Here is a 22,099-nt window from a genome sequence, read left to right on the forward strand (position 1 = left end):
GGCATGATAAAATAAAGCGTGGTGTGTGAGTCTTTCTGTCTGCTCTGCATGTGTGTGAGCTTTTCAGTCCATTCCAGAGTCGAGCTGCCTGATGAATCACCTCAAGAGGAAAAAGACCTTTTTTTCCTGCCAGACAGAAGGCCTAAAGGGACGAGCTACAGTCTCTGATTCAGAGCATCAGTTTGCTCCACACACACACATGCACGCACAGACACACAAACATTTCCACCTTAATGTCCATTTGACTAGCCAAAAAAAAGAGCCACCTGTGTTCCTCCTAAAAATGTTTCCCTAACCCGTCTGCATGAAGGAACACAAGGTGCTGCTTCAACGCCCACTTCTGTCTGCAGCTTTATAGATGTGAGGTCACGCTCACAGCCTGAGGATGGAAAAAAATAAAGGCCGACATGGTTGCATAAATGTCCCGTTTGTGTCCCGGTGTGACTGCAAAACCAAAAACTCTGCCGTCCCGATCAGAGACAGACTAACACTGAACACTCATTCATGGTCAGAGCGCGTTCTAACGGGCCGACGGTTGCCTGGCCAACGCTCCGTGAGCCGCTGCCAGACACGCGCTGCACTTCAACAAGTGCCCTCTGTGGCGAGTGTGCGCGTGCTATTTATGTTTGCGTTCAGCCAGGTCATTCGAGCCAGTGCTTCAACGTTTCCCCTCCAGTGTGGAAATTATTTCGAAGCGAGCGGTCCTCCACCCGAACTTCTAAAGATGGAACAGAGTGGAGTAACGAACGTTTAGTGATGACCGCTGCTGCAGAAGAATAACCATCTCTGTTCCACTTAGCAACATTGTAACACAAATATTACAGCAGTTCCTCAAACAGATAGGAAAAGACTGAAAATTGCCAATCAGGTCTATTTAAAGGGTATTACTCCTTATTTCCTTAAAGCTCCACCCAGCGGTCCCCTCCTTTACAGCGCAATGACACCAGTTTCCACACTCATAACACTATTGACTGTTTCTTAACCCGAATCTTATAACTGAAGAAGGCAAACACTCGTTTCATTTTACTCTCTCTTTCACCAGCAGACCTCTCAGTCTCCCTAATAAACGAAACATGGCTGCAGCTGACCAGCTGAGTCTTCATCATCTCACGGCTCTGCATCGTTCGCCCTGAGCTCTTCTGGTCAAGTTGCAAGAATGTGAAAGCGTCTTTTTCAAATTCATTTCAAAGAGAATGAAAAGAATAAGTGCTGTAATTCCTAAACATAGCAACTCAACATTCCCTCTTGGGTTGGCGAGAGCATAAGACCAGGGAGCACAAAACTCTTTCGAGGTCGCCCCTTTTCCTCGATGCTGTTTGCGATATTTCAGGCGAGCACCTTAAGGCACAGTCGGTGTGAGGGGCTCGTACGAATCACTCCGGTGCTTTTTGAAGATAATGTGGTTCTGTTAGCGTGATAACGATGTGACCTTCAGCATGCACTGGAGCAGCCTGCAGCCAGGTGAGAACAACCTGATATATTCGCCTCCAAGTCAGTTCTTTGCAATTCAATTGTGGACTGCACCATCCAGGAAAAATGAAACATAAATGTAGCACGAGGTGAAGAGGACGCTGATGTGGAAGGCAAACCTTACGCTTCTGATTTACCTGGTAATGTTTGTTCCAACCTTCATCCTAGTTTTACTTTAGATATTTACATTATTTTACTTTGCACATTAAACTTGGAAACACACTGATAACTTTTTATGTCCTGATTTTCAGCATCAACAATTCCTTTCCTCAGCTCACATCTTTGCTGAGGTTTATACTGTGTGTAATAAAAAATGAAAGCACGTCATTGGTCAGTCGTGATTTGTGCTGTGGCTCAATCAAAAGGTCAGTTTTTCAGAGGTCTAATAATATTCACCCTCATAGTTTCTGTTTTTATCAGATTATAATTCTTTTATTATGTGCAAACATAAATAATCTGTGCTGGGGTGGGCGGGCTCATAATTCTGTCCTAATCTTTATAAAGAACCACTTAGCAGACAGAAGTGACCCAAACTAGGACAAGGAAGCTTTTTATTCCAAAAAGCAGCAGCTGAAGTGCTTTGGTTTGATTAAACAGCTTTCGGGAGTTTCCCCAGGAGGAAGGTACCAACCTTATTTACGAATAAAGCGTCAGGATAGACGGAGTGTGAAAATGCATAAATGAAGTTAAAGCAAAGCTGTTTTAGTAACATAAGAATAAGTAGCAAGGAGTTTTTCCTCCAGCAGTCAAAACATATCAGCTCGCTCCGCTGAGGAGTCTTAATCCACAGCAAAACAAAATCATCCCTGTGCCGTTTTCCACTGCTGGAAGCAGAGGCTGGACCGAGGATGTAAGGAGCCAAGCTCTGCTATGTGAGTTTTAACCTCACACCATACCAAGGCAACTCCAGCAGTGGCAGCTCGAGCCCATACAGATGTTTATCTCACCAACTGAAGGCAACAGCTAAACGTGACCTGCAGAAAAAGCTGGATGACCCACACAGAGAGGATATGACACGCACAAACACAGCAACACAAGGAAGCACAAGAGCGACGCACACCCTTCACTTGACTTCACTTCAAAGAATTAGTGCAGGATGAGTGCTTATTAGAGTAATTCGAGGGCTTTGAGTCCAAAGCAGCACAATAGCTGCAAAGTCATCAAGACGGAAATGAAGAAGTGTGCATGTTGACAAAAATCAAAGCAGCTGCGCTAACCTCTCTCTTTTCTAACTTCCCACACCGTGAAGCCTTAATCCCCCCGAAAAACAAAACGGATCCCTGCGATGAGCCGCTTTCCTCATTTACGTCCAAATCTGAGAGACTTTGAGTGAAAAGAGCAGAGAAGCTTCCAGCAACATGCATGAAAGCCAGTGTTGTTTCCCCAGCACGCTTCCTGCTCAGAGTCCCTTTCTAGGCCCTTAATGAGGGCCGTTTTACACTTGCCACATTGACCACAGACTAATGCTATGAATCACTACATCCTGTGAAACACTGATCTTTATAACACCATTCGTCCTCTGTCTAACGCTATCCATTATACCCATCTGTCAGTGCCACATTTCATCAGGCAGGAAATATTTTGGCTTGCTGGAGCCATCAGGAGGAGGATGGACTGACTCATTACTGCTGCACTAATCTGATACTGTCACCACGCCACCAAGCAGTGACCACGAATGTTTAGCTGCGTTTTTCAGGTCTGTTTTGGTCTAAATGAGCTGCTTGCTAACTTTAGCCTAGCCTAGCTTATAAAAGCTTAAAATCTGGCTCCTGTATCTGACTGAAAACTGCAACATGCAGTCCAAAAAATTAAGACACAAAACAATGAAATAGAAAGTGAACAATGCAGAAATGGGATTATAACAGGTGGCGTATTTGGATTCTATTTATATTCATGTTGGGAGTTTTAAACTGAAATGGGAATTAAAAAGAGAAGAACGTGTGGAAGTTGGAGCCCGGCGAAGTGAGGACCTCAAGCTCGCGCTGCTATTTTACAATTACAGCCCTCAATAACCAGCAAACGCTGGCGTTTTAAAGTCTGGCTGCTCAGATGGCCTGAATTCACACTTGTCAGTCATCCAACGCTTCGCCCATACACACACATACACATTCACATACGACACCACCCTTTAACTCAATTATGGCGTGAATTGGACCCCTGTTCACGCCGGTTTTTCACAGGGCTCCATCCGTCCTGTTAGATATGCTCTCCATTTGTCTTGCAGACACCTGCAGATCAGCATGAAAGGAATCGCTGCTTTGATCCTGGACGTGTAATATACTCAGGTGGACACGTGCGCCTTGTGATCCCAACGTACGCACGCCCAGCGTGTTCAAATATCTTTGCACAGCGAACCATCAAAGCCGCGTAAGACGGCAGAGGTTAAAGTAGCAGCAGACCCGTTTCAACTGCAGCTACTTCCAACTTAAACTAATAATAGCACAGATGAAACTGTGCAACAGGATGCCCGCGACAGATGGCGGGGGAGTTTTTAGGAGATTATTTAAAAAATAAGTTACTGAAATCGGTGACTCACCTCGGTGCTCCTGGGAGGCAGGGCGCACGATTGGCCTCCAGCATCGCTTTCAAAGACCTGAAACCCAGAGACAGACAGTAAGAAGTACAGACAGAGGGGCACCACGCTGACTGACTCATGAGCCATTAGCACCTAGCCATCTCAGGAACACGCATATTAAACACACACGGTGCTTTTATGCAGTTAATTAAAAACTACGCATGGCGAGTGCAGCGCTTTGATACTGCTTCCAAACAGGGTCTGTGGCCTTTGAAGGTGCATTGGTGGAAATGTGCAGTGTGTGAGTGAGTGGAGGAAATGTGTGTGTGGACACTGAGTGGTTTCTGTGTAGCAGAGAGATCAAAGGGGGGTGTCTGAAAGCAGAGGGGAGGGCCAGCTCCCACCTATCCGTCTCCACATCCACAAAGTTCTCTGGCTCCTCGAGTCCGTCCTGCCTGTCTGTGATTGGGAGGCGTGTTGCTAACCCTGCGGCCTCAGAATGTTTCAACAACTCTATAATACGGCCGTGACAGAGCTATCCGTTATGAGGGCGTGCCTCGAGTCCTCGTTTAAGTGGACTGCAGTTATCAGGCTGTGCTCTGACAGTCTGTCAGCAGGCAGCAGAGACATGACAAGCAGCACAGCCGGCAAATTCAATTCAGTATTTTGCTCCCCAAAAAGCTCCGACATGAAGTCAAAGGTGTTTGTTTTTGCTGTCAAATTAAAGCGCTCAAGCGGACTTAGAGGGTCTACAGGACCAAGAAAATGTCTTTACAATCACAAAGAAACTTCCAGCTCTTGTTCTGCTAATAAGACTCCGTCTCTCCGCAGCACGAGGACGTTTAGAAAATAGCTGTAAATGGTGCCGCTTCACTAAAAAAGCCGGCTTATTTTAGAAAGCTTTAACAACTCTTCCACAAATCCTCGGACCTTTCTGGCCTACTTCCCACAAACGACTGGCGGCCAGATCCTTACTATATCCAGAGCTCTGCTAAGGCGGATGAGAGAAGAGAAAAGGGGAGAGCAGGGGGGATGACTTTGGGGGAAGGTTGTGGAGTGCGCCATCAAAGTGGTAAATGGGATTTAGGCTTAGTCAACACTCGAGTCAGTATGGAGACTGTGGGAGAAGCACCGCCAGCTCTGATGTTTATGCTCTGAGAAATAGGGGCGGCTGGAGGGGGAGAGGGACAACAAATGGTGATAGAAATTAGGGAACCGCACGGTTTAAGAGATGGAATAAATTAAGGAGCTTGGAGAGTGCTTTTAAACTGGTAGATGGAGAGAGACCCTTGGAGATGGCACGTTTGGGAGAACCTGAGGAGCGCATGAAGACGTATCACTCGTCAGCCCAACTTGCGGAAATAGCCAAGGAGCCGATGATGTCATGTTTGTGGCAGCGACAGTTGAATTTCCCACAGAGAATCACAGAAAACCAAAACTCGCGCCGCACTGACCCCCTCGCTCTGGGAAAAAGATTAAGGAAAATAGCAGATGTCCAGGAAACCCCAGCATTCAGAAAATCCCTCAGAGCGCTTAGCAGCCATTAACTGTTCATGATTAGCCTCTAAGTAAAGACGAAAACACCAGAAAACACTAAAAAAGAGCTCGTGGGCAAGAGGAAACCTGGGGGGGAAATAAAAGGAGGCTGTTTAATATTTAGCGTCTTTACACCAACCATCTGCTGGTGTCTGCGGGGCTGAGGAAACAGTGGAGAACGCCATCTACCACATATGGCTTTTAATAATTCATGCGTGCTGATGTGTGCTGCAGCGCCACCTCGGCCGCCTGCACTGTGAAATGTAACTGGGCCTCATTAGGCCGGCTGGCTGGAGTCCCCCCAGAAAAATAATAACACATACACGCATACCTAGCCAGTGACAGACGTGCGCAAATGCACGAGCATAAATATCACAGAGCAGGTGGCGGGATAGATGAGCCCGACGAGAGCAGGCGAAACAGGACAGGCGGCGTTTTGCTCGTAGTCAGGAGTCGGGGCTCGCCTACCGGAGAGCCGCGCTCGGCAAACGTTGGACGCCACGCTGACATTACGGCACAAAGAAACACAAAGTTAAATTCCTCTGCTTTATTAGAGTCTCGACTAATGAACAGGGGGCCATAAAATTACACAAGTGTTTCCTTTGGTGATGCTTAAAATAGACCACCAAGGCTCGTCTCCAGGGCCGTATCTGCAGGGTGCAGAGCGGTGGATTTCTGTATCAATAAATAACCAGCTTGCATGAGTCTAATTACTAACCTGAGAGGATTTAGATGCCCCCCCCAATGCACCTGGGTGAGGAATGCTCCCTTGTGTTTACGTTGATGGGAGGTTTGCGCTCAGCCTTACAGGAAAGCAGGAGGGATGTGAGCTTATGCGCTTTTCATTTAATAAAGACTCCTCTGGGGGAGGAGGGGAAATGTGCAGAGAGCGCTGCGTGACTAAAACAGTCTCTAGCTATTTCTTTCACATTAACAAAGGCACTGCACATGCGAGCGAGCGACGAGCCAGCATGCTTTCAGGTTGCTCCATTAACGAACGTGCACACTGTGCACTGAAGGCGGGAGCATCGGGACTCTTTCTCCTCATGTACAGTAGACATGAACACTGCCTGTAATCATGCACGTTCATGTCATTTATGAGGCCTTTCCCCTGCAGCAGAAAAGGTCTCATATGCTAATCCGGATCGTCCGTGTGACTGATGCTGTCAGGCTTTCAAACATGACGGGAACATGAAGTAAAAAATAAAATATTAGAGATCCTTTATTTTATTTCTCCTCCTCAGTTTGCTACAAGAACAAAATGACAGAAACGGTGTGTGACAGACACGCGTGTAATTCCTGCTAAGGTTAAACAGTCCTTGATGGGTTTTTTAGTGAATTTAAGATAAAAAGAAGAATCAGTGCATTAATGTTTAAGCCGTTTAATTCTTTCTTTAAACACAGAATTATATTAAAACATCTTCAGATGTCTGTGTGTTCGTGAATACCTGTGAGACAGAAGGTCTCTTGTCACGGCCTCTCCTCGTGAGGTTGTCGAGGCCTTTCAGGGAGGAGAACAGGCCTCTTTTGCGCTGTCTGTGAGTCAGGGACAGGGAGCGCCTCCTGACTGTGGCTTCGTCTCTGGAACAGATCTGAGCAGATACACTTTATCAGCACTACGATCATATTTCTCAACAGAAATTCCATCTAATCAAACCATCTTAATGAAGTTCATTTTCCTCCCGTGATGCACAAAGCGAGCGTTTGCACGCTGCTTTATACTAAACTGAATAAAGAGTTTTCAAGGTTACTGCGAGACATCAAGTAAATCACAACATCCCATTCAGAAGCGTCAGAGTCGCCTCTTTATGTATTCCTTACCAGTGCGTGAAAGGAGGAGACGGAGAAAATCCCCAGGCGTCCCAGGGTGGTTTTGGTGGGGCGGCTGGCGATGGCGAGCAGGCTCTTCGGGTTGGGCAGCTCCCCGCCCTGCAGACTTGCGAGGTAGCAGCGCATCCTGAAGAGATCCAGGTTGAATCTCTCCAGGTTCTGCTCCCACTGCTGGATCTGAGGGAAAAGGAAAGACGCACTTGGTACAAGATCTGAATTTGAAATTGGTGTTTGGTAGGTGAGCGAGCAGAAGAGCGCTGGGGGAAATAATAATGGAGGGAGTTGAGGGGCGGGGAGGGAATGAAAGAGGGGGATCCAGGGTCAATCTGGTGCTTTTCAGGGAGCTGCGATTGCTTGCAGATGTTGGTGGAGGGTAAAGGCATAAGTTCTGAGGAGGTTTGATAGTGAAGGATGACTGCACATGGAGCAGACGAGAGAGTGTGTGTGTGTGTGTGTGTGCAGTAAATTCAAATGCCCGTTTTTTATGGACGACTTGAGAGGCTGATGATGTTGCACAGACCACCAGTTAAACCTCCACACACACACGTACAGTCCCCATGTCCCCGTTTGCACTATGTAAGCTATAAGAAAGTGCTTATTTTGTTGGCTGGAGACCATTTTTAATGAGAACACTCAGTTAAACAACGCTCCATAACAAACTGACTTTAATGGGTCTCGTCTGCACTGCGAGTTCATTTACAATAACGCACCCTATGGCGCGCTCCCATTAGGTCTCGCTCACATTGACGGCATTCTTTCGGATTAGGAGCAAACTGAGAAAGGGCACGAGGGTGGTGTTTTATGAACCCTGTGACTTCACAAACATCTTAAACACAAAGGTTGCACAGAAATTGCTGAGAGGCCGACACGCCGCTCTGTGAGAAGCTCGGCTGGGCTAACGTCCTGAGAGCCAAAGGTTCCTGTCTGAATCTTAGAAAGTCTGGAGATCAAGTCAAAGTCGAGTCAAAGGAAAATATTTTGACTCGGTAGTCAGTGTTAAACTAAAAGGTGGGTACTTCTGTGCAGATAACAGTGGCTGAAGGTGCCATTTCTATGGCGAGCACAGCAGAAACCTGTGGATGGCTTTGCTATACTCATCCCTTAAAAGGGATAAAACAGCTTCCTGCCTGCTGCGGCTCGTGCTGTTACTTGAACACAAGTTGGTTTTTTTATCCTGCTATTCTTGGGTCATTGTATAAAACGCAGCGTACCGTAATTTAATTCCCACTGAGCGGTTTGAAGATGACTTTAAAAGGGGGTGGGAGGCATCGCCGCCGAAATCAGATAAGCTCTTTCCTTAAAACCTGCAGGGGCCGCTGCTTTGGAAAAATCCTTTTTATGTATAACATCTGACAAGATGTGTGCGAGCTCCAGATTGATGTGCCACGGATCGGTTTGTCAACAGTCAAATATCCACGTGTTTGTGCCGGGACGGCCTAAAATAGTCCTGCAGAAAATTCGATTTGATGAGTCATGCTGGGGCGCGTTACTGATGAATAGAATTTTTGTATTAATGCTTGATGCATCTAGCAGGTTTGAGTCAGCGCAGGAAAAAAAAAATGCACATCAGTGGAAAGAGAGTCATGTTTGGTCACATCTGGCCGGCGTGCACAACTTACTTCCATTTCAGAGCTTTTCTGTTAAGAGATTCTCTTTTCTTATTTTCCCTCTTTAACATCTGCCTGATCTCTCTCTACACATCCTTCAATGCTGCTTCACTGCACTGTGTGTGTGTGTGTGTGTGTAGACTTCAAACATGCTCTACTGGCACCGTAGACATAGGTGGGGGTAGGCAGAGACATCAAAGTAGTGCCCTGTTGGTGCTCCACAATTCCCCCAGAACCTTAAATCTATCATCAGCCTCATGGCGTCTTTATCAGTCCGGTCCTGACCCCATCATTGACTCCAACCATGTCCGTCTTCTTGTCTTGGCGTACCAGCTAATTGAAAACAGACCTGAGGACAAAGTTGGGCGGTGACATCTCCACGGATCAACCCTGCAGTGAGCTTTTATCAGGTCCTCGTGTCTAATGTGGTGCAAAAAATGAAACGGACTGACCACCCTGTCAGCCACGACAACAGCCTGACGCTGCAAAACAAACTGATTTCCTGTCACAGTGTTTGTCTTCCTGCTAAGCTACAGGTTTGGAGCTTTTTCCAGCCCCTTTGTGATCTGCTGTATGTAGGCTAAAACAGCGCTGGGTGCTTCGGATTCTCCCTCCGGCTGCGAGGAGGAGGGAGAGGATAATGCATGTTGAGAGCCCATTACCAGGAAACATCTGGAATCCCAATCACATGTTTGGGGGGAGAGCTGCTCCCCTGGGCCCCTCGCGACACGTTTGGGACTGAAGCATTTAGGCCACTTCACCCACCCGCAGACGAAAATGAAACACAGACTCGTCACCGCAGTCCAAAAAAGAAATAATCAGAAAAATGAAGTAGGGCACATCGTGTGGTTTCACCATGAATTATGCAGGGTAACGACACGCAGATGAGTTTAAAAACTGAAACATGAAAAGAGCGCACGTTACGCCACCGAATCCGTTTATCACCGCTGCGAACGAAGCAGATTTTCTCTGAGAATTTGTCTCAACGGCAGGAAGTGTGCGAGCCCTCGTAGCCAATGTCTCCCCGCAGACCTCATCGCCACCTGCTCACCTGGTTTTCGATAGCTTTGCGGTTCTTTGGATCGCTGACTACGGTCAGCTGCAGCTCGGCCATCTTCTTCATCTTCCCGTCCATGTCGATCTTCTGCAGCAGAGCGCGGACCTGGCTCCGCAGCAGGCGCACCGTATCCTCCTTCCCCTGGCGCTTGGCCAGCAGAGAGGCACTTGCGGAGTGGATCGCCGTCACCCAGTTTTCCAGGTCGGTCTGGTTGCTGGCCTGGAAGGGAAATAAAGAAACGAGGAGCTCAAACCGCTGACCAGTATTTCCATTACATGCACAATAAAGTTACTGTACTATTTATCTCAGAAAGATCATTAGGAGGCAGCTGAAAGACTCCTGCTTAAACCATGGTTAATGTGCTCTTTTCATCCTGAGAGGAGACTGGATGAGAAATCAGTTGAACCCTTTTTAAATGAGACTTGGGCTCTAAGGTCATTTTATATCAAAAAAGAAACCAGCGGGTGTGTGCAAAGACTTTCTGAGAAATCTTCAGCCACAAGCACAGGAGTCAGGTGACTCTTCACCTGGAAGAGGTAGACGTCTCCATATGAGTTGCTGAGGCAGAACACGTTCTCCTTCTTGGGATGCTCAGGAACAGCCTGGACGATGCTGTCCTCGGCCAGGAGGGCGTAGCGGGGCGACAGCTCCTGCTCCGGAGAGCCTTTACTGTAAGTTTCATAGAACAGCAATGTGCACCCTGGAAAGGGAAGGAAATGCTTTTACCGTGTGATTATTGCACACACCGTGTCCTTGTTCAACATGAAAAAGAATCTAAGCAATGAACTTCAGCAGAATGGGAGTTGTTGCTGTGACATTGAGACATAAAAGCACAAATCCTGTACAGAATCAGAAAAATGACAAGAATGCCTCACTTCATATATTTTATTTTCTCTTCTGATATTTCCAACTAACCCAAACTGTGAATTCTTCATCTGACTTTCAAGGACAGGACACCGAAGCTCACCTTTCAAGGTCACCCAGTACTGCTTCCACTTGCGCCGCGTCACCAGCTCCAGCTTCCTGTCCTTGTGCAGGGTAACAAGGGGTTTGAAGGAAAGCCAGCCGGCCCGCCTAACCACCCCCTGCTCTTTTTCAAACAGCAGGTCGAGCTGCTCGAGCGAGCCTTCGGCAGATTCGCTGCTGCTCTCGTCTTCCTCGGTGCCGGTGGACGGCACTCTTCTCTCACCTCCTCCCTGCCTGGTCCCCGTCTCCAGCTCCCTCATGAAGTTTTCGTAGATGTTCTGGCGAAGGGCATCGTTGGTCGTTTGGTGAATGGCTCCTGAAGATTGGGCCCTGGAGGCTCCGGGAAACCAGAGGAGGCTGGAGACCTGGGAGGGGGAGCTGGTGTCTGCAGTCAGACCATCCACCCCACTGTCAAAGGTATCACTCAGGTCCTTGTACCGGGGTTCCTGAGGAGGCACAAAAGGTGAAGAAAGTGAATGAAGAGTGTGAGAAAAGTCAATTGGAGGAAGATCAGAAGTGTGGGGCTGGCTGTAGATTACAAACTTGGCTCTGACCTGCATTGTTCCCATCCACATTTAGGCAAAACACAGCATGTTTGCCCTCCAGGTGTACAGACTTCTGTAGGTACCCGTGAGCTTACAGCGGGACACAAATCAACTCTGCTTCTTTCAATTAGCCCCAAGGCGCTGCGAAACTTTTGAAAAATCGAGGCAAACCACTCGAACCTACTTCAAAGTCTGCATTACAGTCTTGAAATTCTTCCTAGGCTGAAAAAGTGGGACAAATTTCCTGTGATGGCACCTGAGAGGTTGGCACCCTCCAGGCTCAGACAATTTCACGTCATTTGAGGTCTGCTGTGGCTTCCCAATTCCCCAAATGAATACTTGATGGAATTGCACCCTTTCATGCCTAATGACAGCCTACCTACACTTGACTAGATTGGAGCATCGATTCCGCCCCTGGCAACTGAGCGGAGCGCTCTCAGCGTGCAGACGCGCACGGCGTCACGACAGAGCTCTGTCTCCATCTTTTGTTTATTAATGTGTTTCACTCCAACCTGTCTGCGTCGTCTCAGTCCTTAATGCGCATTTCGCGCTGCATCCACACTCACCCTTCTTCATATTTAGCATGCAGTTCTGCCTCCCTGCGCCCTGTAACTAGGCAGCAAAGGGTTCATGTTTAAGTTTCACAGCAGGACTGAACCCGGTGAACTCGGTGCTCACTTGAGGACAGGCTTTGTTTACCATTTCGTCCTCTAGTAGCAACCATGAAATGCACCGTTGTTTAGTTAGTAGCTGTAGATGCACACTGTGCAGAGGGCCAGTTTCCTTTAGCCCAACTCTACCCAGCCTCTCCTCACCGTCCTCCATCTGCTTTTCATTACAAGCAGATTCTTGGTCTTTGGCATCAGGGTCGCTATGTGACCTTTAAACCCACGAGTCCAAGGGGAACCAGAGCTGATGACCTGCTGAAAGGAGGCACTGTGACCAGCCCGCAGAGATGTTGCACACCGAAGTTTGGCATCAAAACGGCTCCCAAAGGAAAGAGGAAATACAGTTTTAAACAGCTCAATGACTTTAACGAGAACTTGTTGATGCCCCGTTGATTACGGAGAAAGGAAACCCCCGAGCATTAATCACTGACTTGTTTGTGAATTTGCCTGATTGGTTCAATTAGTTTATATCAAACTGCACCAGAAATGCAGACTTTGTAAGTATTTATGTGCTTCACACAATTACCCGTAATCAGCATTGATTACCAGACCTCGGTCCACTTGTTTGAATTTTACTTCTGGACGAGGAAACAAAACTGGAGCAGATCGATCCTGCACCAGCACGTGGTTATAAATTAGCGCAGCGTAATGCGAAGCAGCAGCTTTAGAAGGAGGCATTTTTTTAAAAAAAACACTCAAAATGAGTCGAGTAAGCACAGGGTCAGAAAACTGCGTCACAGCAAAGCTTCTCGCATATTTCACTGAAAATAATCAGACGTTTCAGCACGAGAAGCAGCTTACACAGTCTCCAAGAAGAAAACGCCTTCTCGTTTGTTCTTCTCTGTCCTTTGTTTTGCTCCTAGACTCAACCGACTGAACACCAATCCCTATTAGCAGATTTATTCTCCGAGGAACGTGAGGGGAGACCCGAAAATCTGAACACAACAACCAGAACAAACATAAGTCACTCATTAACGTTAGAGGAGGAGTGGGGTTAAATCTTCAGCTCGGATTTAGTCTCACTCTACAGATCCTCTCAAAGGCTTACAGCTATTCTCTTGGCAGCACCCAAACAGCGTTCTGAAAACTTTTACAAGGCAAAGCTAAACGAATTAATGCAGGAACAATTGCTTTCAAGCCCTCAAAGAAGGGAGGGACGAGAGCTCAGGCTCAGTTTAAGCAAATGTTTTAGGTCAAATTAAAGCTTGTAAAAACCTGATGTTTGTACAACCAAAATCAGGCGGTTCCTGCGAGCACGTGCAGGCAGCGGGCTGACAGGCTGCTCTCCTCACAGCACAGGTATCGTTTTACTTACACGATGATCAGGTGTCCACTCAAAAGTCAATGCACCTCCCACGGACATCTTCAGTAACACGATTAATCGATCCGACTTGTAAACGAACGAGCTAAATGTGTAAAAGAAAGTCCTGCACGTTGCTAGAAAACAGTCGGCGTGCAATAATACTACTTAGATTTACCCACCCAGTAAAAGTATTCGTGATATCTGATTACCGGCCCCACACTCCTCTTCGTCGGAGCGTCGTCCATGCTTCGGCATTGTGTTAAAAGTCACTCCCATCCTTGTTCCCTCCTCACTAGAACAACTAGACCCAGCCCTGGCTGCTTTACAGATTTCATTTTGTGTCACCCCGCTGCGTCCTGTCCTCAGACAGCTGGTGTTGTGTTGCTAAAGGACCAGTGGACGGTGGTTGGTTCCCAGCCATGCCAGGACAACCACTGTGGCCCGCAATCACATAAATCTTGCCAGGAGGGAAACTGTCTGATGACCACTCCCTTCTTGGGCTAGTTATGAAGATGCACTAAGATTTTAAACTATAAAATCTCTATAAAATATAAGGCATGGCTCTGTATGCATCCTGTGAGTGATAAACGAGTGTAATTCATTAAAGAGTAGTGACTAAACCTTAACCTATGTAATCCCCAAAGCCCATCTTGTGCCAGCTCACCTGAGACTGAGACTTCCTCTTCTTGCGGCTGAGGCTGCCCGTCCAGTCACTGAAGCGTCTGATGCGGTTTTTGATGGAGTCTTTCTTCTGGAAGATGAAATCCGGCCCCACCTGTTCCTGCCGTTGCCCCTGGTCACGGTACTGGTCCAGGTTCTCGCTGACGGTGTGCGATTTGGGCCTGCGACAGGGCAGGGTGTACGAAGAGTACTGGCGGGGCTCTGGGCATTCTTCTTCCAAAGGAACGTCCAGGACGGACGCAAAGGAAGCTCGGTGTGGCCTCTGGCCCGGTGGAGGCTCGTGTAACTGGGAGGACAAGTCCCTGGCTGTGGGGAAAGTCGCAGCCATTGTGGGGTCTTTGTATAGATCTGTGATGGACAAAGGGGGGGACTGTTCTGCAAAGGAGACAATTTGGTGAATGGGGGAGTGTGCTAATGTTCTGCTGGCAGAGCAAGGCTGGTCCTGCTCACACAGCTCTGTGCTCGGCCCCCAGGGGGAGTCATACCAGGAGCCGTCAGAGCTCAGTGAGCTGCCTTTGCTGGTTCTGGCTGTGGAGGAAGTAGAGGCTGGAAGCGGAGCGCTGTGATGACCATCCTGCCTGCTGCCACTGGACCCAGGCAGACTGGGAGTCGATGCCGACTCCACATTGGGGGAGAACTTGAGGAGTTGGACCGGGCCAGTGGCCTCGTCCAGGTGGAGAGGATTCCCCGAGGTGTTGGTGAACTCCACCCTGAGCGTGCCGTCCTTTTTGATCACCACCCGCGGGCTGCTTTGTTCCCCTAAAACCTCGTGCTCGTCATCATCTCCGTTCAGGGCGTGCCCGTTGAGTTCGACCCCGTATGGATTATCATCATCTGACATGTGCCGCTTCCTTATGCCGCATCCAGGGGACCGATGCCAGCGGTGCTGAGCCGGGCTTCCCCTCACTCCTTTGGAGACGTAGTCACAGAGCCGGGCAGAGTAAGGCTGTCGGCTTTTAGGAGGCGACAGACAGCCACGGCCAACGCACCTGGCCTTGTACCCTGAGCCTACCGGAGCATTTTTCCACCACGAATGAGGAGACAGAGCATCACCTTTGGCTGAGCCTAGCTTTAATGAATATGGCTTCTGTTTCCCGGGGAAGATAAAGCTGGTGCCTTTGGGACCCTGAATGCTGTACTGGCTCTCTGAATTTCCCATCCTGCCCTGGAAAAACATAGAAAAAAGGAAACAAAACCATAATGTCACGACTGGAAAATTCGTGGTTCTTACACATTAGACATGGTATGACATAATGCCGGTTCATCAGAGGCATAAATTTAAGTTATTACTCATAAACAATAACGGGTACACACAGTCATCTGAGCTACAGTGGCAACAGCAGCAGGATTAATACGTCGCTGATGTCTTCCATAGCTTATTCTGCTGCACTGATGCTTAATGATGTCTCCCTCTCACTTTATTATATTCTTGTAGGAGCAGATAACTGACACCAGCAGGCTTTAGTCTGTCGTGGTCGTTATGTTGACAATTAAAAACTTTTAGATGCTTCACAGCTCTGTTACATTAGCATCAGAGAGCTGTGACAAGACTCCACACTGCCGGTAAGACTATTACCGTGTCCGCCGTCGGCCATGATGTGATTGCATAACAGGTGCAAGTAGGGCCAAACACTTCTAACAGCCTTCAAGTCTTTGAATTAGCAAACCGAGACGATCAGGAACTAAAATAAATCCCTGCATGACGCGTGGGAAGGATGCAACACTTCAGGTCTTCATAAGATTCAAAATCTCTTTTTCAAGAGTGACCTACCTATTAAATAAAATGAAAGTTGAGCAGATAAAGAAGACAGAAAGCTGAGGGGTTGAACTAAAGCATAATGCTGACCCTGGTCTGAAGGCTCCTTACACTCACCTCTGAAGCCTCGTCTCAGACTGGAGCTTCTATGTTTGCGCCACTCTCCGCCTCATCTCTCAAAATAAACTCATTCCTCCGTCGTCTGGCTCATCTGAAACACACAGGGAGAGGTTGGCTCAGTGCTTTCCACAAAACTGTAATTTACTTTGTGTAATGAGCAGAGGACAGCATTTGGTGCATGCACGTTTGTTTTTTCATTTTGTAAAAATGATTTAGGACCGTGTCCTCGAAAATGCAAAGTACAAGAACAGTTCCTTCCTGTACGAGGTAGCACGTCCAGCAGTGCCACAAAGACGCTACAGCGCTCCCCCATCAGCCGTCCAAACCAAACATTTGTTGCATTTTTCCACCTCCCTCCGAGTAAATGACGTCGTCTTTGATCGGGTTTGGGAAAGCATTTCAAAGCCAGCTACAGTTTACCCGTCTGTTTATTTTTAAACCTTTGAATCCTCGCTCGCTCCTTTTTTTCAGCCATCATCTCCAAATTCGTCCAGGGGGCCGGGATCCAAAGGAGAAGAAAGAGTGCACCACGTGTCTCTGCAGGCAATGTGACTGCCTTGCGTGTATGTAACACAACACGCCTAAACGCATGCAGTAATGCAGTCTGAGAGGGCTTTCAAACGGTGCTAACTCTGCTAAGCCTCGCAGCATACGTACAGCATACGTGCAGCATGTGTACAGCATGTGTACGGTTACAGTAAAAACAAAGCTCGCTGCCAAGTGTCACCTCAGGATTAAGTGATCTGCAGCATTAAGAGTTTATCTGCTCCTGCTCGGGTGCACCTTGACTGCGAGGTGAGATTAAGACGTGTTGGCGGAGTAAGTGAACTAAAGTTAAAGAGCGCATTTAATGCAGGGAGAAAGGAATTCCAGGAAACATCAACATTTTAAATAGAAAGAAAAAGTAAAAGCCACTTGAGGAAATGATTCTCTTCTTCTGCAGCGGTTTAGAACGAGTGTGAAAAGTAGCAGCAGAAAGCAGAGTGGAAACTTGGCTGTGGAGACGAGCAGGCCCGGTAATGAACTCGAACCACGAGTCTGACACGATCAGGGTATTAACTAAACATTTGCTTCATTTGACAAGAGTTATAAGGAGAAGATGTTGAATATAAGCATGAAATATAATCCTGAGTTACTGAAGCAGCTTTTCTCCAGGAATACATTTCCGGATATATCACGAGATGCTTTATTTATCCCACAGTTGGGAAAATTGCTGCCATTATTCTTACGAACCCTGGAAAAAGTCAAGCTGGGAGCGTTGATGGAGTATATGGTCAAACGCTTCCCTCGTCTTCAGTAGTAATCTGACCAACGATAGCCCGCGTTACCGCCTGACTTCTGTTGTTCAAGAGCCAAGCAGAGCAGAAGGAGCTAAAAAACAGAGTTAGACTGATTCAGATGCTTTCTACATGAATGGAGAGCAACTAAACTATTCTCTTTCAGGAGTAAAAGACTAAGGAAGCAGCTGTCGGGAATCAACATAAAGCTTGTTGTCAAACTTGTCACAACGACGGCTTTCTTCTAAACGCTACCACTGATGCTTTTCTTGCAAAGTTTATTCAGGGGAGAGCAGAGCTGTGGGTATGAAAGGCTCAAAGGCGTGCCAACACACAAACTAAGGCACACGTTTGCCTTCTGCTGCGCGCCGAACCGGAGCATTGTGCGACTGTTTTCGGAGAACAACGAGACAAGTCTTCCTTTTTAGCTGCGAACCGCTGCACCCGGTCGTGAACTCTCCCTCCCTCTTCCCCTTCAGTCCTCTGTTCACGTTAAAAGGCTTCCTACAGGCCATCTGCTCAAGGGCAAAGGGAGCATTGCCACCCCGTTGCTCCTCGGCACACACCCTGTGACCTGGCATTCTTCTCAGCCCGGCCCTGGGTGACTCCTACGTAAGCTCCGTGTTTAGTCTGGCACCGTGTGTGTCTTGGGTCTGCGATTCAGGATAACGGTGAGGAATGAGCCACGCCTCATTTTGGTGTAAACACAGCAGGTATGTGAATTGTCGAGGATGTAACTGCCTTTTTTTCCTTTCACCAAGACCACCGTGCATTTGTAGCAGAGAAGCTCCAACCTCTAAACTCAAACCCACACGTGCAGAGTCTGGATTTCCTAACCTGGCCCTTCGTGTCCTTGAATCTAAACTATAGAAACAGAGCAGCAGGAAAAACTCCGGACACAGCAGTGACACACAGGAGCACTCCCTGAAGCCCCACGATAACGTCACGCTGCTGCTAGGGCAGCTTTAAACCCACTCTGCCACCACACAGGAATCCTGCTGAAAATACAGGCAAGGTTTTGTTTGAAGAAAAGAATATATCACAGTGAAAGTGACAAAATAACCTCAAATATAATAAAGGATACCAACAAGGTTTCATTCTTTTTGAATCATTGTGCACTAGGAGCTATGAGGTCATTTGTTATTGGTTGTGAGTGTTAACACAATCGCACCGCTTTCCTCCTGTCAAATCACAGCCCGTGGGACTAGTCTCTTATCACTTTCCTCTGGCGCTGTGACAGCTCGGCTCTTAAAGCAACAGCACGCGTAAAGCTTCACTCTCAGACTCACAAATTAAATTCAAAGTCATGCAAAACACTGTCGTTTCTTTCCAGGCAAAGAAAAACAACAACAGGAAGTGAAGAAGAAGAGAAAACAGGGTGGTTGAAGCCAAAGACCACGCCGTCTCCTGCTGAGTTTTTGTCATACGAACCGGATTTAAAGTATCCCGCGGTTGTTTGCTTATGAGCAGAAATGTCCATCTATGAATCACTTGCTGAAAGCCCGTAATACTGTGCGGTGGATCCAGCCAAAGCCACCAAACATCCATCAAAGTGCTTGTTAAGTGTCTTTCTGACTTTTTCATTATACATTTAGAAGCTCTGAGCCTGGCTGCCGACCAAAAATGTCATGGCAGCCTTCTGAAAGATTTATACATGTATGCCACCGCCATTCCAGACTAATGCCAAGAAAATGAAAATGTTTCCAAACACTTTTTGTACAATCATGCAAACATCTAGAAACTTCACACAAAGTTTAGACAAAGGAACAAGTCTGTCAAACAAAGTTGTTCTCGTGAGCCAGACGAACGCGACGACCGGCAGAAGCAATAAAGTCTCAGACTAAGAAAGACGACCTTGTTGTGTCTTCATGTACAAGGCTGCAAGCTGGAAGCAAGTACATGGAGTTAGGCCGGATACAAGAGATACAAAGTGAAGCTGGCAGATCCAGGTGGGAACTAAACAGCATTCACACATGCAAGCACACAGTGTAAACCACACCTGTGCATCTGATAATGGGGAGCACAATGCAGCCTCTCCACTCCAGGCTCTTCTTAATCCAGTAAACAGGAGAAACAAAGGGAGACAAAGATAAAACTCCAGTCCAGAGCAGACCTTACCTCCGTGGCCCGGGCTTTAATCTAAAAGCTCTTTGAAGAGCTTGCAAAGGAGAAATCTAGCTGCTGTTCTCTGATCTGGATTCACTCTGGGGAGGCTCGTTCAGTCTTAAAGCAACACTCACACACACTGCATCTGACTCACACACACACACCCAGGCACACTGGAGGACACGTGGAAACTCCCTCCCGGCTTTGGAGGAGCAGCGAATCACAATCCTCCGAGGGTAACCCTGGGTAACGGAGCGCCAAGAGGAAAAACCAGAGAGGAAAAAGTGAAAGGTCCTCGACAGAAGAGCTCTCTCAGGAAGAGAGGCAAGGATGTTTTATAACGCTCATCCAGCGCAGAAAGGCTCCACTACTCCAACGTGTTGTTTTTCCTACATCCAGCTTTTCCGTTGGCAAGGAGCAGGACGCAGGGCCGCTGCAGCCCAGGCGGTTTTCCATAGCAGTCTGAGGGGATTGGCCGAGACAAGCTGGCGTGTAATGGCTGCAGCGCTGCCTGGGAGGCACTGCTGAGGGCGCAATGACTGGAGCTCTTGTCTGACCCTAAATACCACAATGACCCCAAGAGGAGGCCAAGGAGGCAGCCAGCCACCACCAAGAGAGAGATGTGTGCGTGTTTAGTGTAGAAGAATATAAAAAGAGCGGGACAGCGACATGCCTGAGCCGTTTGAACGTTTCTGTTGGCCGGGGAGGAAGTCCTAATTTGAAGGGAATTGATTTAAAATGCAACAAAAAAGCAAAACTTCCCGGGAATTCGACTTTCTCAAACTGTTGTGACTAAGCCGTCTCCCAGCGGAGACAAATTTGAGACCGCTGTCGGGCTAAAAACACACGCATGCCTCCATTTCTCTATGGTTCGCATAACTGTGGTCACAGTCAAACTGGACCCATTAACAAAGCCACACCAGAACACAGCACGACATCAGAACTGGACCCTGTGTGCCAGACGGCTCTCTCACTTTATTTCAGAGTAACCGAGCAGAGATTACTGGATGCTTGGGGACGTATCACGCCGTATCAGCGCTTATAGCACATATAACGAGAACGTTCAGATGGATTCTCCTCCAGAAAATCATTGTGGTCTGAATGGCGATTCAAAGTCACGTCCGTGCACGCTGTACGAGCAGCTGTGGATAGGCTTCCATCAGCCGGCTGCTTCTGCTTGACACACAGACATCAGCTCCGGGACACAATATCAGCAGCGTTCACCAGAGCTAAACAACATTGTTAACAGCACAATGATCCTCGTGGCCCAGTCTGAGCTGCTCTCAAAGGCCTTTGTCCGGCTATAGATGGAGGCAGCTAAAAGGTTGGTCAACAACACACTTGGAGTGACTGGGAGACGTGAAAAGAGCGAGGCAGCGAGAAAGACAGAGGAGACAGGCAGGGCCGCTGTGATCCATATTCATACAGAGCAGGTGTTCGGTCTAATTCCTCCCGGCCAAATGCTCTGACCCCTAATTACGATGAATTGAGACTCCGACAAGCGCCGATCAACACAGCCAGATTAAATCCCCACACGTGCTCAAATCTCTGCACGATTTCCATTCACATCTCCAAGAGCTGAACCAAAACCCAACTAGGTAGTTCATGGGGACTGTAGGTCACACTGCTCTACATGAAGACGTAATTCAAGAAAGCACCAACGCAGCTCATGTGTGCAGCAGCGCAGCTGTCGTGAAAAACAAGGGAATGACGTAACTGACAGGAATACAAGTCAGCAGAAGTTCGAGAACCCCCCCCCCCTTTCAGGCACCGGGCTCAATAATAAGAGTGTGAGAGAATCTGCACCCCCTCACCCCGGATTTAAAATCAAAGTTTAAACAATTAACCCCCCCCTGGGAAAAAAAAAAAATAAACATATGATGCACTTAAAAGCCCATCTATAATATCACATTTGGACAGTTCATCCCAGCAGTGTCATAAATTATTAAAAAGAGCAGAATTTGCAGCAGAAATTAACGACTTAATGGATGAATTGAGCCTTATAAAAAAAACTGACTTTAAATACCTTTAAAATCAATTTTTAAAATACAGATTTGTTGATTTGCTATTTATCATCGTGACATCAGTCATCTCTCTCATAAACAGCATGCTGGAGCCGTTCCCGTGGCTGGAGGCCGTTTATGGTTTGATGCCATCGATTATCCCGTTCACTGGGGACTGCAGTCTTCAGCAGTTTGTGAGTAAAACATCCACTGGGAGGAAATAAATAGAGCTTAATTGCTCATTTTAGCAGCAATTAGCACACAGCCTCACATTGAAACATCAATTTGGAATATTAAGAGTCTGGATTTGCTTTCAAAATAAAGCCTAGTGGGACGGACCGGGCAATGCAGGGCGGGTGTGTGTTTATTGTGTGTGTCTGGGGGATGTGCACTCACACACATCCCCCCACATAGGTGGGGTAGACTGAGGGAATTTACTTAAGCTGGGATACTTTAAGCCAGGGTGAAAGGTCAGGTCTTTTGTGCAACACTGTGTTTCACCCCGAACCCTGCTGCTTTTACAAATCTATGATTGAAACAAACAAATGTATCTTTTATGTTCATTTCCACAAATGTAAAAGTCTGAAAATATCATGAAGCGCTGTGTCTTCTGTGTCATTCAGAGACTCAAAGGTTATCCCTCCCACTATTAATCATCT

At 47.4% G+C, this 22,099-nt stretch overlaps 2 protein-coding genes across 2 annotated transcripts in view; both read right to left on the reverse strand.

Moving 5' to 3' along the window:
* Positions 1-16,145, reverse strand: part of tiam2a (TIAM Rac1 associated GEF 2a) — a 40,075-nt gene extending 23,930 nt beyond the window's left edge. The window contains exons 1-8 of the mRNA XM_084914023.1: positions 16,052-16,145; positions 14,162-15,343; positions 10,983-11,427; positions 10,543-10,715; positions 10,010-10,234; positions 7,343-7,528; positions 6,970-7,113; positions 4,007-4,063 (exon numbers count right to left, since the gene is read on the reverse strand). Of these exons, the coding sequence (XP_084770149.1) occupies positions 4,007-4,063; positions 6,970-7,113; positions 7,343-7,528; positions 10,010-10,234; positions 10,543-10,715; positions 10,983-11,427; positions 14,162-15,337 (2,406 nt within the window). The 5' untranslated portion in view covers positions 15,338-15,343; positions 16,052-16,145. The remainder of the gene's footprint in view (positions 1-4,006; positions 4,064-6,969; positions 7,114-7,342; positions 7,529-10,009; positions 10,235-10,542; positions 10,716-10,982; positions 11,428-14,161; positions 15,344-16,051) is intronic.
* Positions 16,055-22,099, reverse strand: part of scaf8 (SR-related CTD-associated factor 8) — a 75,816-nt gene continuing 69,771 nt past the window's right edge. The window contains exon 21 of the mRNA XM_084914026.1: positions 16,055-16,145. The gene's annotated coding sequence lies outside the window, so the exon portion shown is untranslated. The remainder of the gene's footprint in view (positions 16,146-22,099) is intronic.

Source organism: Perissodus microlepis, chromosome 19 (genome assembly GCF_051167445.1).
Source record: "Perissodus microlepis isolate ML-2025 ecotype Zambia chromosome 19, ASM5116744v1, whole genome shotgun sequence".
NCBI lineage: Eukaryota > Metazoa > Chordata > Actinopteri > Cichliformes > Cichlidae > Perissodus > Perissodus microlepis.